Source organism: Narcine bancroftii, chromosome 8 (assembly GCF_036971445.1).
Source record: "Narcine bancroftii isolate sNarBan1 chromosome 8, sNarBan1.hap1, whole genome shotgun sequence".
In the NCBI taxonomy this organism is placed as follows: Eukaryota; Metazoa; Chordata; class Chondrichthyes; order Torpediniformes; family Narcinidae; genus Narcine; species Narcine bancroftii.
In genome coordinates, this window is record NC_091476.1 from 23,310,495 (window position 1) to 23,324,449 (window position 13,955).

The following is a 13,955-nucleotide window of genomic DNA, read 5'->3' on the forward strand; positions in this document are numbered from 1 at the left end:
GATACTGGAACATTGATGGAGACAACACTCAGAGTATAAGAGAGGACTTAAATTGTAAAATATTAGATCTAATCTGTACTTGGTTTCCTCTAATAGAAATTGCACTATTTGCAGGGAACAATAATTTGATGAAAGAGGAATTGTTTCTTTATTTGGCAGGTGTATTTGGCTCTGTGGACAGTGATGAGGAAACAGAAGTGTCTTATTTCCTGCATATTTATGAGATGGTATTGGGGAAGGGGTCCAGGAGATGGAACAGTAGACAAGGGTAATCTGAAGAACATGGTTTTAAGAATGCTGAGCAGAAAAAAAATGTATTTTGTTGTAGCATCACCCTTAAAATGGTGGTCATGTGAAGGAAATGATCATGTTAGGGTTCTTGAGAGGGATACAATGATGGGAGGGCAAGTTGGAGAGAAGTCCTCAGTTGTGGAAAAAACTGGATTCTAGTGGGAGATGACATCCTAAAACAAAGACCAGAAACTGGAATAGTGAGGTGAATCAAGTTGTGTGAGTTGATTGGTATAGATGTTTTTTGTTCGTGAATTGCAGAGTTGGAAAATGGTTGAGAATCAGAATGAAAAGATTGAGCAGAAATTGAAAGCAAGGTTGATTAAATATTCTATATAAAATTGGAAGCAAGATGTGACACAATCACCAACATGAAAAGTACTGGGTGTGGGGGGGGGGGAGGAGAGGAGTCGATTTAGACAAGAACTAGGTTTAATCTAAGCTCTGTAAACTCGAGGCAAGGACCCATGTGAATTCTCATGGCAACAATTTTTTTTTGTTGAATGAGAAAATGATCTGAAAAGAAATGTAAAGGTTCAGCCAGACAGAAAGATAGTAGTGGATAGGGACTAGTTTAAGCATACATTCAAGGAGTATCCATGTAATTTTTGGCTCTATCTTATTTTTTTTTTTCATTTTTATTGAGTTTAATAAAGAACTTTTATAAACAAAACAGGTACAATTCAATAAGATAGTATGGATATTTACATAAACTAAATAAGATATTCCATATGTCATTAACATACACAAATTGTAAATCTTATTCATAATACATATTCTAAATAGTTTACAATTATACAATGTTCAACATAGTTTTAAAAAGAAAAATGATCTCATATGAACAATTCAAAACTCCAAAGCACATTATTAATATATCAAACCATAACATCAAAAAAAATCCCCAATCCAAAGGGGGAAAAAAAGGAAAGAAATTGTAATTTATTTTCAAAGAAGTTAAAGTTTCCTTTTTAAAAAAAAATTATTTACAATTCTCTTTCCTTCTATAATAATTGTATTGATATTTACAATATTCTCAGATGAATGATTCTCAGGTTAGCTAAAGTTTGGGGGTGGGAGAAAAAAGGTCAGTAAAATTGATTTTACGATAATGGTTTGATTCAACGAATACATTTTGATCAAGTAGCTCTTCATAAAATTATAACTAATTTGGTTTTACACATCCAGTTTAAAGGATCCAAAGTAGCTAGATGCTGTATTATCATCCATCAACTCTCTGTCAGAGATGGCTACAAATATTTCATCACCAACTTCTAATTCAAAAAGCCCTCCTTGGTAGATGGAATTCAAACCGTACTCTGCATTTTCCGCCCAACATTTTGTTCGTACACTTTTCATGAGGAGGATTGCCAATGGATACGAAGTAGACATCTTGTATATGCACTGCACGAGTGGCTGCTCATTAGATTTTGCAGAGTGGTCTTCAGAATCCGCTGCATCCTTGTGCTGGTACCTGAAATAAGTCTGGGAGTAAATGTAATACCTGCCTTTTTGTCTAGCTCGTAATTTCCCATGATTGATAGTCATGTTGTGGATGTATGATGACCCCTTTCCAATACCCCATTTCACAAGGTGGCGGCATGATCTGTCTTGAAAGTTGGGTACATCTGTCAAAGAAATAGTTTGGTTGATGCAATTTCATACGTGTTTCTTGCTTTTTGCTGTAGACTCGTGTAGTTTATCTTTAATTTGGAGATACAGCAAGGTAATAAGCCCTTCTGGCCCATGACCCCACCCTTCCCAAAAACACCCATGTGGCCAGCTAGTCCACTGACCCCATAGGTCTTTGGAATATGGGAAGAAAATGCACTACCTGGAGGAGAACATGCAAATTCCTTATTCACAGCACCAGATTTGAATCCGGGCTGCCCCATCATCTTGATGAACAGTCTTCCAGTACCACAGGATTAACAAAAATCAGCCTAGTGCTAAGGGTGACACCAATTATCAATTGAAAGATTTATAAATGCAATACACTATGAACATCTACTGGTAACTAATTTCATGTCTTTTTTTTTAAGAATACTTAACTCTAAAAATTCATGCGAAGATTATTCTGAAACCTTTAAAGGAGCAAAATGTTGAATGAGATTAATGAGCCATCACAATGGGCTCATGAGGTGTTGAAACTCCAGGGGATAGACTGATGATTACTGGAAAGGTGGGGTGGCACGTGAGTGGTGGGGGTTGGGTTGGGGCCAAGCATAAACCGTGCTCAGGCATTTATACCAAGAGAGCAGACTATTCATAGCCTGATCTCAATGGTGTAATGAAAGCTGAGAACATTTGTATCATGTCAGACGTGGGGGCATGGAGAGAAAGGTAAAGGAAAGGTCCAAAGGAGCCGTGAAAATAATGATATTGATCTGGTGAAAAGCGAAAAGAAAAAATGCAGGCTGCACATCCAAATGGCATCATTTTAACCTTTATCCACATTTTAAAAACAAACCTTATTGTCGCGCTGGCAATAACCCTAAATGATAATAACTATTGTTAAAATAATGATATGAAAAATTCATGTTCTTTTATACTGTGCAGGATAGGAAGAGAGTTGCTTCAAGAATCCATCCAGGTATGTAATAGTATTCAAGCCTTGTATAGAACTGAGTGGGAAGAGATTTCTTTTAGGATTAAAGAAATGTTTTGGGCTGAGGAGATTTTGAACTTCTAAGAAGAGTAATTCTAGAATTGTCACTGAATGTGTAATGATCACTGGAAAATGGAAAATGTTTTTACCTAAAGCTGTTTTTTTTTAAATAATTAAAATATTTGAGTATTAAACTAATTCAGCTGTTTCAAAACAAGAGGATAGGAAGGTTGAAATCACTTGGGATGTGATGTGGAGAAAGGTTGCTGTACCTTCTGCCAGGAGTTAATGAGATTCTGATGTGGCTTTTTTTGGGGTCATTCCCATAACACGTTATGGGACTTTTTCCAGATGAGATGTAATAAGAGAGAAATAGGAAGGAATTTGCCCTGAAAGATTTGCAAAATGAAATTTCAAATCTGTATTCTTATTTGGGCCATTTCAAAATATAGCTCAACCTCTTCAATGAGAAAAGTAACAAACAGTGCCTTCTTTGCCGGATGTGACTCCCACATTCACAATCTTATTTGTACGAACTGTTCTTCTTTCAAAATGAACCTTCTTCCTTTCCCTGTCAGGCTCTCCACTCTGTTATTGAAAGAATGGATGGTTTTGTATAATTTTGATAATGCGCCACTGCAAATAGTCTTTTACAACAGAAGTCGATGGACAATTCCTGTGACTCTTCACTGCTTATAATCATAAAATAATATCAGCAGTATTCCATTTCATAGTTTAAACTGCAATATATCTAAGATCTGCATCCCTGCAACTCAATGTACATGTATAATCCATCACTGTAGTGGAGTGGTTCTCAACTTTTCACTCATATCCCACCTTAAGTAATCCCATTCTAATCAGAGTCTGAAGGAATCTTACGCCATAGCTGCTCTGTGGTTAGAACGGGATTACTTAAGGTGGAATATGAGTGGAAAGAAAAAGATTGAAAACCACTACTGTAGTGTCATATTATTGCATGCCTTAATGCATTAATACATAATGATGCTCTTCACTGGTGTTTTCTGACATTTTAATTGTTCTATTAATTTGGTGTTGTGAGTATTGTTTTACAAGACCATCATTTAGTGTCCACCCCTTGTCACCCTTGAGAAGTGAACTACCTAGAACTGCTGCAATCCATATGTTGAAGGTACTCTGATAATCTTGTTGTGTGGAGATTCAGTGATAATAAAGGAACACTGATGTATTTCCAAGTGCTGCGCCAACCAACAAATGAACCAGATCTTTTACTCAAAGGGTATAGTTCACCTAATAGAGAAGGCTGCACTAACCTTGCAGAGAGTCAGATCGTACAGTGAGATGAGCAGAGGGACAGGGTGTTGATCTGTCATCCAACTGCTCTGCAGACTTCAAAACTTCTGGAGATAAATTGTTTCTTACATCTAGAAAGGAAAGCAGTTGTGTAACTTATCTGAATTTGTTTAGTCAGAGGTTGTCAATGTGTACTTGTGTGAAACCAGCTCACCTTTTATTATACGTTGTTTGCTAGCATTTTCTGTTACCTGAAGCAATATTATTGGGAAGAAAACAGAATAAATATCTGAACCAACTTGGATAGAATGTAAATTCATAAATTATGTATGCAGATATGTCAAAACCCCCCCACTTAATGCATCAACATTTTATTTTAAATTGCACTCCAGTATATCAGTTACGGGCAATAAGATTTTTTTCCAGTAAAGCAATAGCAGACTAATGAACCATGAGTAAACATTCTAATATCCAAATTTAAGATTTTTGGTGGTCTAAAGTTTTGCCTTGTAGAAGATTTGAAGAATTGCACTTGTTAAAGATCTGGCAGTTCTGCTAAGATTTGGGTATCCATTCTTTTATCCTTCTGTAATAATAAATAACTTTTTTCCAAGTACATCTTTCCTTTTCAAAGTCCTTTATTATGCTCCTGTCTCTTATTTTTAAAAAAAGCATTGGTTACCTGTTTGAATCTCTCAAATTAGGTTCCACCTGGCCACAATTTGCCAATCCAAGACCCAGAATTTTGCACTGGCACTGTTAAACTTTCAAATCCTGAAGCAATGTTCATGAGTTCACCCTGCTGCTGGACTCTGTGAGAGTCTACACTAAGGAATAGATTCTTAGATTTAGCATTAGAAATTAAGAGCCTTAATGTTAGGTTTTTAATCAACTTTGGGTTTTATTTAACAATTTGAAGGTCATAATTCATTAATGATTTTTTAACTGTCATATTTAAATAAAAATATAGAACCACTTGAAACTTTTATATATCCATTTCATGTGTGGTCTCCACACCCTCTGCCTGATGAGACCACATTACTGGAGACCTGGGTGCTTCAGACCAATGAGATTGCCCTGTGCATGTGGACAGTGATTCCAGGCAAAAGGGATGGAGGGAGGACCAACTCAAGAACAAAAATGTCTTCATCTGAAGTAATCAGTTCCTCTGCAGTCAGTGATCAGGTGGGAGGGAAGAGGTGCTTATTTTATTCCAATTTTGTATCTAACATTAACATTTACAGAGCAAACAGGAAATGGCATTATTGGTCATTTCATTCACCTTGCTTGCAAATGATCTTATTTTGTTCACCAGAATCCAACAAGGATCTTTCCTGAAGTGGTCATTTATGTCTTCAGTCTCCATACTGATGAATTGTTCAAGTTTGTCTGGACTAGACAAACACTGCAGCTCCTGGGAAGATGTTTGATTTTTAACCTAAACAAAACATACAAGGGTGTGTAAGGCTAGATGTAAAGAATTAAACTGTTACAATTTTTTAAAATTTAGAAATATATTGACTCAAACGTTGTTGCATTATTGACTTACTATTCCAAGACTCTCACAATGAATTATTTTAAGAATAAAATATAGCAGTCACGACATTTCACAAGATCTCACAAATGGCCATTTCCTTGCTCACCCCTTGCCTTTTTGGTGATTGATTTGGTGCCTTGCCATTGTGAATTCTTTTCTTTGGCTTGGCTTCGCGGACGAAGATTTATGGAGGGGGTAAAAAGTCCACGTCAGCTGCAGGCTCGTTTGTGGCTGACAAGTCCAATGCAGGACAGGCAGACACGGTTGCAGCGGCTGCAGGGGAAAATTGGTTGGTTGGGGTTGGGTGTTGGGTTTTTCCTCCTCTGCCTTTTGTCAGTGAGGTAGGCTCTGCGGTCTTCTTCAAAGGAGGTTGCTGCCCGCCAAACTGTGAGGCGCCAAGATGCACGGTTTGAGGCGATATCAGCCCACTGGCGGTGGTCAATGTGGCAGGCACCAAGAGATTTCTTTAGGCAGTCCTTGTACCTTTTCTTTGGTGCACCTCTGTCACGGTGGCCAGTGGAGAGCTCGCCATATAACACGATCTTGGGAAGGCGATGGTCCTCCATTCTGGAGACGTGACCCATCCAGCGCAGCTGGATCTTCAGCAGCGTGGACTCGATGCTGTCGACCTCTGCCATTAATCATTCAGCAGATAATTGAACTTTTTTTTTTTAAAGTCTGTTCGTGTTCTGAATAGTCAGGAATGTATATCTTGCCCCATATTAATTCAGTTCACTGTGAAATGGAATTTGAGAGGGAAAAAAAACAGTAGGCATGGTTAATGTAGAAGTTATCACAGTGCCAGCGACCCAGGCACTGTAAGGAGCTTGTCTGTTCTCCCTGTGTCTGTGTGGGCTTCCTCTGGGTTCTCCGGGTTCCTCCCACCCTTCAAAAAAAACATGCAGGGGCTGTAGGTAAGTGTATTTGGAGAGCACGGGTTTATGGGCCGAGGTTTTTACTGTGCTGTACATCAAAATTTAGTCAGCTCAACAGGGAAGGAAAGATCTAAAGATGACAGAGTCGCTGAAGTGACAGTGCTGCCGCTGGTGCAGACCTGCAGGGAGCAAAGATGCAGCATACTCGCGGGGTCCAGCCGCCCAGTCAACTGCCGTTGGCTCCGCACAGGCTTTGAACAGCCTATTGAGGGAACTGATGATGGTTTCGAGATCCCGCAACCTCGGGGTCTGTGCCAAAGATGGGGGCGCCTATTAATTGGCACCAGCCATGGGAGCTCGCAGACTCCGGGGAAGCAGAGGACTGGTGCAGTGCACCAGAAGATGGGAAAACCAACCGCTGTATGAGAGGGAGAAGCAGAAGAGACAATGCACAGGGCTGTGGACACAGAGGTGGACCAGTGACGGGCTGCTGGCGACTCGAGGTGAGGAACCCACGGATGCTGGAGACTGCTGTCAGGAGACTTGCGCCAGGCTGCGGACTGCTGGAGACTGGCTCGAACTAGCCGGAAGGGTACCAGGCATTGGAACTGGGATGCAAGGAGGTGCTGAAGGGTCCCTGACCTTGTCGGAGATTCGGATCTGGAGCTTGGGTCACCAATGATTTGGACTGGACTCTGGTTTGGCTGCGGAGGTGCCAAAGGTGAATCCACAGGCACTCGATGACTCTGGGGGGGTGGGGGGGGGGGGGGGAACTCTCATTTGCTGCTCTTTCTCTGTAAGAGATGTAAGAGGCGCCTCGGCAATTTCTGCCAGTGGCGAATCTGTCTGCCTTGCAGCAGGCAAAAGGGATTTTATGAAATAGGATGCTTTTATTACTATGACAATAAATTGAATCTTGAATTAAATCGGAAGCATTAACTGTGCCACTCTGCAGCTGCCTACAAGACAAATAAAATTTGTTATCCTATAAGCAGTCTCATGTTTCTCCTATGTAAAAGGAAATTCCATTCAGTAGGATGAATTCCTTTATCTAAATTTCATACACCAAATGCTGTTTATTGTTTCAGGTAATCATAAAACACTTTTGGAGTGGATATTTCATGCCTACTGGGAGTACTTCTGATTGTAGTGGAGCAAGTTATGTGTATAACTGTAGAGAACTGAGAGGGTTTGTTACCCGTGACCTGCTCTGAGTTTGCAGACTCACTGCCAGAAAACTAAAGGGAGAGAGATGAAGGAAAAATGGCTTTCCATCCAAGTTTGTATTGTTTAAATGCTGTGTGATTATAGCAAAGAAAATGCTTTTAGGCTTGAGCTTAAAGAATTATGTTTTTAAATCAATTTTTAAGGATGTTCTCTTTCACTTGGTTTTCATTGTGTAACTAATGGCACTCGGAGATGGTGGAAGAAAGGAAACAAAAGAAACAGCAGATAGTGAAAACTGGAACAAAGCACAATGGTGGGAGAAACTCAGCAGGTCAGTTACCATCTTTAAGGCAAAAGGTGCAAGTTGAAGTTTTGGATCACCCTCCAGAATTTCTGACACTTACTACAGGAATCCACCACCTCTTCCCCTCTCCTCCCCACTCTGCCTTCCGGAGGGATCGCTCACTCTGTGACTCCCTTGTGCATTCATTCCCTCCCCACTTGTCATCCAACCCGGCACCTGTAGCTGTAGGAGGTTCAACACTTGTGCCCACACCCCCTTCCTCACCATGGTCCAGGGCCCAAACATGCCTTTCAAGTTCTATATCTGCAGGACTGATTTACTGCATCCAGTGCTCCTTTTGTGGCCTTCTCTACATTGGAGAGACTGGTTGAAAATTGGGAGATCACTTCACTGAACATCTCCACAACAGTAACAGAGACCTCCCAGTCGCCAACCACTTCAATTCTGAGTCACACTCCAATGCTCATAAGTCTGTCTATGGCCTTGTGTACTATCGCACCCTGATCACCTGCAAATTGGAGGAACAACACATGATTTTCTGTCTGCGTACTCGCCAGCCAGATGGTGTTAACATCAACTTCTCTGCTTTCTGCTAACCTGCTCACTTTTTTTCCCCTCCCCCTTTCCAGTTTTTCCAGTTCACCTCCCTCCTTTCTCCTCCATTCACCCAACCATCCCTCCTCCCCCTGATCACTGCTGTCCCCTCTCTGCCTTCTCCACTTATCACCTCCTGCCTTCCCCCCCCCCCCAACATTTTGTTCAGACACCTGCCAACATTCTTCCATACCTTGATGAAGGCCTCTATCCTGAAATGCCGGTTCTGTATTTTTACCTTTGCTACATAAAGACACTGTTTGACCAGCTGAGTTTCTCCAGCATTTTGTGTTTTTACACACCTCCTTTCGTCAGGAAGACATAACAGTGAATGAACTTCCTCAAATGAAAAAAGTGGGCAAGGCTACCACCCATCATCATGTCACCCTTCTATTGGGAGTATCCTGGCCGGCTGCATCACAGTGTGGTACAGTTGCTGCAGAGATATCCATAGTCAATCCATGGTCAATCCATAGGACCATAAGAATGGCAGAGAGGATCAATGGAGTCTCCCTCCTCTCCATTGACATGATCTACTGGGATTATTGTCTGAAGTGGGCACACAAAATCATTGAAGACCTCCACACACCAGGAAACCGATAGAGGAGTATCAGAGCCAACACCACCAGGCTGAGGAACAGCTTTTTCCCTATGAATGGTGAGAATACTGAACGACCATAGGAACTGCTTACACTAACCATCTAAAACTCAAATTCTGAATCTATATATATATATATATATATATATATATATATAGATGTATGAATGCTTGTCCTGCATATGTATTGTATGTGTGTTATGTCTGGTTGTGCATTTTGTACTGATGACTGGACAATGCTGTTTCATTAGGATATTCTTGTGCAATCAGCTTATAATAAACTTGATGATAAACTTGGTTCTCTCCTTTCCCACCATACTCACCTTACCCGATCCAAAACAACTCAGTTGCCAAAATGGATATCAGATAAAGTCAGAATATGGTTCGCTTGGCTTTCTGCTTTGCCAAAGAAAATGTGCGTGCTTCACTCCTATTTTTTTAAAAAATCTACAGTGATCCATGATGTACATTGGTGTGTAAAAGCTGCAAATGCCTAAGAGTTTTCTGCATTGTAAAAAGAACATGAACTTAACGACAACCTATCTTGAGCCAAACCACAATGAAAGGACACAAGTGTAGTACAAGTCAGCCATTTTGAACGCAGACTGGAGATATTTTTATTTCACTTTTTTTTATTTATAGATGGAACATTTGTTTTTAAGTATTTTCTAAAGGACGGTACCTCTGACAGCATTAACTAGTATTGTTGGGGTTGGGACCCATTGCATCCACAGAAGGGAAGAGAAAGCTCTAGCTAAATTAAAATGGTTACGTGAGTAAGTTCAGGACAGGCAAAGGCAAGGAAGGGAGCAAAGACAGTCTGACAACAAGGCCAGACAGGAAAGGCAGATGAACTCAGGATATGGATTGGTGATTTGGATATTATAGCCATAATAGAAACATAACTCAGAAGGGCAAAAAATGCCGGAGCTGTCATAATGGCAGTGCTGCCACTGGTGTGGACCCTGGAGAGCAGAGGTCCACAATCTGCACCCAAGATGGAGGTGACAGTGCTCCTCAGCAGCCACGAGGGGTGGCAGACGGGTGTAGGACACCAGAAATGGGGAGACATTTTTCACACGTAGGGTAGTTTGAATCTGGATTAAGCTGCGATAGAGAGGAGTTCAATTATGACATTTGAAAGACATTTAGATAGGCACATAGATATAGGAAAGAGTTAGTGGGAAAAGGACTAAGCACAGACAAGTGGAATTAGCTCAGATCGGCAATATGGTCAGCATGTCCGAAGGGCCTGTTTCCCAGCTGTATAGATCTAGTAGTATTTTCAAAGTACTGTACTTCACAACAAAAATCAACCTAGATTAAATGCTCTAATCTTTGGGGTGGCATTTTAACCTATAATCTGTTGACTCATTTTTTTTAAATCACTGAACTAAACAGTTCAAATACATTATTTTGATTCTTTTCTATTAAAAATTCTGGTTACGTCCCAATTCTAGTTACGTACCCAATTCTGGTCTCTTTCTATTTGCAAAAGGATATTAAAGCATTACAGGAATTTGGGATGGGGGAGATTTGAACAATGGTATCAGAAATTAAAGTTTTTGGATGTGGTGAAAGTTTGTGGGGGGGAGAAATCTACCACCTTTCATGCTCCTTTCACAATACAAAGCTCTTTTACAGTCAAGCAAAGACATTTGACATTCAGGTAATGTTATACAACATTAATGTTAAACAAGCTAAACTGATCTTGAAAACATTAACGTGACGACATCTAGTTAATCTCGTGTGACCTGTTGATGGATAAATATTAGGACACTGGACCAACTTCCCTGTGCTGTTTAGAATAATAGCACGGACTATTTAGCTTCATCTTAATAAAACATGGATGGAAAGCCAGTTTTCCTTCATCTCTCTCCCCTTAGTTTTCAGACAGTGAGTCTGCAAACTCAGAGCAGGTCACGGGTAACGAGGTACTCCCAGTAGGCATTAAACTTATCGGTCTCTACAAGAGGTTGACAGGCAAAAATGCCAATTCCCAAACAAAAAGAACGAGTTGTCTAAACTTGGGAGAATTTGATATCGAGTCCTGCACATGCATTGGACTTGGTAGCAACAGAGGAGAGTGGGTGCCATCAGCATCTCAGGATCACTCTTGCCGACTGAGAACTCTTGTTCTGCAAAGCAACCAACCGCCACTTTCCCTCCTACCCAGACTAATTAGTTGCTCCTTTTCTCAGTTACGATGAAGGGTCCCATTACCTCAAACATGAACTGTTTCTCCTTCCACAGGCGCTGCTTGACCTGCGAGTTTTTCCAGCATTTCCTGTTTTTACATTAACTTTGTATTATCAGTGCATGCATCTACTCAGATCTTGGAGAGAGCAATGCTGAAAATGTTTGTGTTCTGCAGGTTATACTTGTTTTTTTTATATATAGAGAGAGTTTTACTATTTTATTAGCATGGCAGAAAGACAAAAGTTAGATTAGCATGCAATACAGAGATGACCACAGATCCAAAAAGAGTCATGTAGACCTGCTGAGGCACAACAGTTCATGGAAGTGGAAGTAACCTTTCATGGGCCCATTACTGCATCTCAGTTTACTCAACACGACCAGATCTTAACACTCACTACTGAACAATCCATAGCACAACACTTCTCTGATTATTCTAAAACCTTAGTGCCCCAAATTGTTTTGAAAACATTTAGTATTCTTACCACAAAAAAATTAATATTAAAAAAATCTAGAGTTTTTTTTTAAATTGTTGATATAAAACCTTGGCACCATCAAATTCTCTCTGGGTGCCCCTTCAGGCAAGAAGAAATGATAGGTCCCTTTTGACACAGGCTTGTTTCTGGTCTCCGCCACCTTACCATTCAATTGGGCAAATCCATGGCCTTAGGTGTGAGCAGCAGTCCTTTCCCTCACATGCTGTCAGCGCACTTTAATTAATTAAAGTGGCATTTCTCACAAGTACAATGTTTGAATGGCCTTTTTGTTTTTACAAACAGCAGCCAGTGTCCCAAAACACAGTTACCATAAATAGTGCTCATTTCCTCTTTCCCCTTTCAAAGTCAATGCTTGCTAGTCTCGATTTGCAAATAAAATTTGTTGTCATCTTTAAGACATTTTCCTGGTTCAAATGTAGTTTAAAAGAAGGGAATGTTTAGGGAGGGGGTAGAATGTTTGGGGAGGGGGGGATGTTTGGGGAGGGGGGATGTTTGGGGAGGGGGGATGTTTGGGGAGGGGGGGAATGTTTGCGATGGGGGAGAATCCTTGCAGTTTCTTTGCGAGAATCTGAGCGGGTTGGATCCCCAGTGTATTCCAATGGGTTCACGTCCACCCAGGACCACTTTACATGCGGGGTTTTAGTACTAATCCCGCTCTTTCAAATCGGCGAGCTCGGCGCACAGCGGCAGTGTTTCGTTTTCGGTTTTGTCCCAGGATGAACGACTTCCCTCCCTTCTCCTCCCCCCCCCCCCTTCTTCCCTCCTTCCTCTTCCCCCCCTTCTTCCCTCCTTCCTCTTCCCCCCTTCTCCCCTCCTTCCCCCCTTCTTCCTCTTCCCCCCTTCTCCCCTCCTTCCTCTTCCCCCCTTCTCCCCTCCTTCCTCTTCCCCCCTTCTCCCCTCCTTCCTCTTCCCCCCTTCTCCCCTCCTTCCTCTTCTCCCCTCCTTCCTCTTCCCCCCTTCTCCCCTCCTTCCTCTTCCCCCCTTCTCCCCTCCTTCCTCTTCCCCCCTTCTCCCCTCCTTCCTCTTCCCCCTTCTCCCCTCCTTCCTCCCCCCCTTCTCCCCTCCTTCCTCTTCCCCCCTTCTCCCCTCCTTCCTCTTACCCCCCCTTCTCCCCTCCTTCCTCTTACTCCCCCTTCTCCCCTCCTTCCTCTTCCCCCCCCTCTCCCCTCCTTCCTCTTCCCCTCCCCCTCCCCCCTCGGGGCCTGGGTTCGAAACCCGCGTTCTCTATCAGGAGTTCTCCCCTGACCTGCGCGGGTTGGCACTGGGTGCTCCAGTTTCCTCCCCTCCACCTCCAAAACGTACTAATTGGGTCTAATTGAGCAGCACAGGTTTCAATGCCCAGAATCAGCGTTGCAAATAACACTTCGTAATTCTGTCTCAGAGCCAACAGGAACCAAGTCAGAATTTACTTTGTAAACAGCATCTAATTCTCGAGAAAGAGTGTCACCTCGTCACCAAAGCAGTTTTGCAAGGGAAAGGGAATTTCTCGGGGGGTGGGGATATTATTTTCCACAATTACTTCTCAAATCCACTTTTACTCAGTCATTCCAGAGAAGTGACAAACTTGCAGGTTCGATCTGCAAATGGATTCATGCAGGGAGCAGTGTTTACCTTGGAAATTTCTCTCGTGAAATGTACAAACAATCCGACACTTGCCACCACTTGCACTAAGAGCAAAGAAACGCCGCCGATCACAGCTCCCAAAAGCACCTTGGAATTCACGGGGGGTCGGCGGCTCGTCGAGATCATTGGAGCCGCGGAATCCGAACTGCATGACCAAGAGTATTGACCAGCCATCGCACCACAAATGATCAGTAAACTCGGATCAACTGGAAGGAAATAATCTCATCCAAATGCCTCCGAGAAGTATTGTGGGTGGGTCCTAATGGGAAGAGACACCCAGCAGCTGAAAAATCACTGCGCTGTTCGAGGGAACCGATGTCCCTGTTGCAAACTGTCTGTCCCCGTTCTCACGGCGAACTAGCCGTTCTTTCTTAAAGCATTCTCGATGATCTTGCA

At 41.9% G+C, this 13,955-nt stretch overlaps 1 protein-coding gene across 1 annotated transcript; it reads right to left on the reverse strand.

The window, feature by feature from the left end:
* Positions 1-1,262: 1,262 nt before the first annotated feature.
* LOC138741680 (tumor necrosis factor ligand superfamily member 10-like) lies at positions 1,263-13,874 on the reverse strand. Its single transcript, XM_069896016.1, has 5 exons — positions 13,548-13,874; positions 5,451-5,606; positions 4,383-4,419; positions 4,189-4,299; positions 1,263-1,916 (listed from the first exon to the last, which is right to left on the reverse strand). Exons 1-5 carry the CDS (start codon positions 13,731-13,733, stop codon positions 1,465-1,467), a joined length of 942 nt encoding a protein of 313 aa, XP_069752117.1. The 5' UTR covers positions 13,734-13,874; the 3' UTR covers positions 1,263-1,464.
* Positions 13,875-13,955: the final 81 nt, after the last annotated feature.

Coding starts and splice junctions, on each gene's coding strand:
- LOC138741680 (XM_069896016.1), bottom strand. CDS start 13,733: ATGGCTGGTCAATACTCTTGGTCATGCAGTTCGGATTCCGCGGCTCCA. Junction 5,607..13,547: donor TCACGAGAGAAATTTCCAAG/GTAAACACTGCT, acceptor TGTTTTGTTTAG/GTTAAAAATCAAACATCTTC. Junction 4,420..5,450: donor TAAGATCATTTGCAAGCAAG/GTGAATGAAATG, acceptor ATATTGCTTCAG/GTAACAGAAAATGCTAGCAA.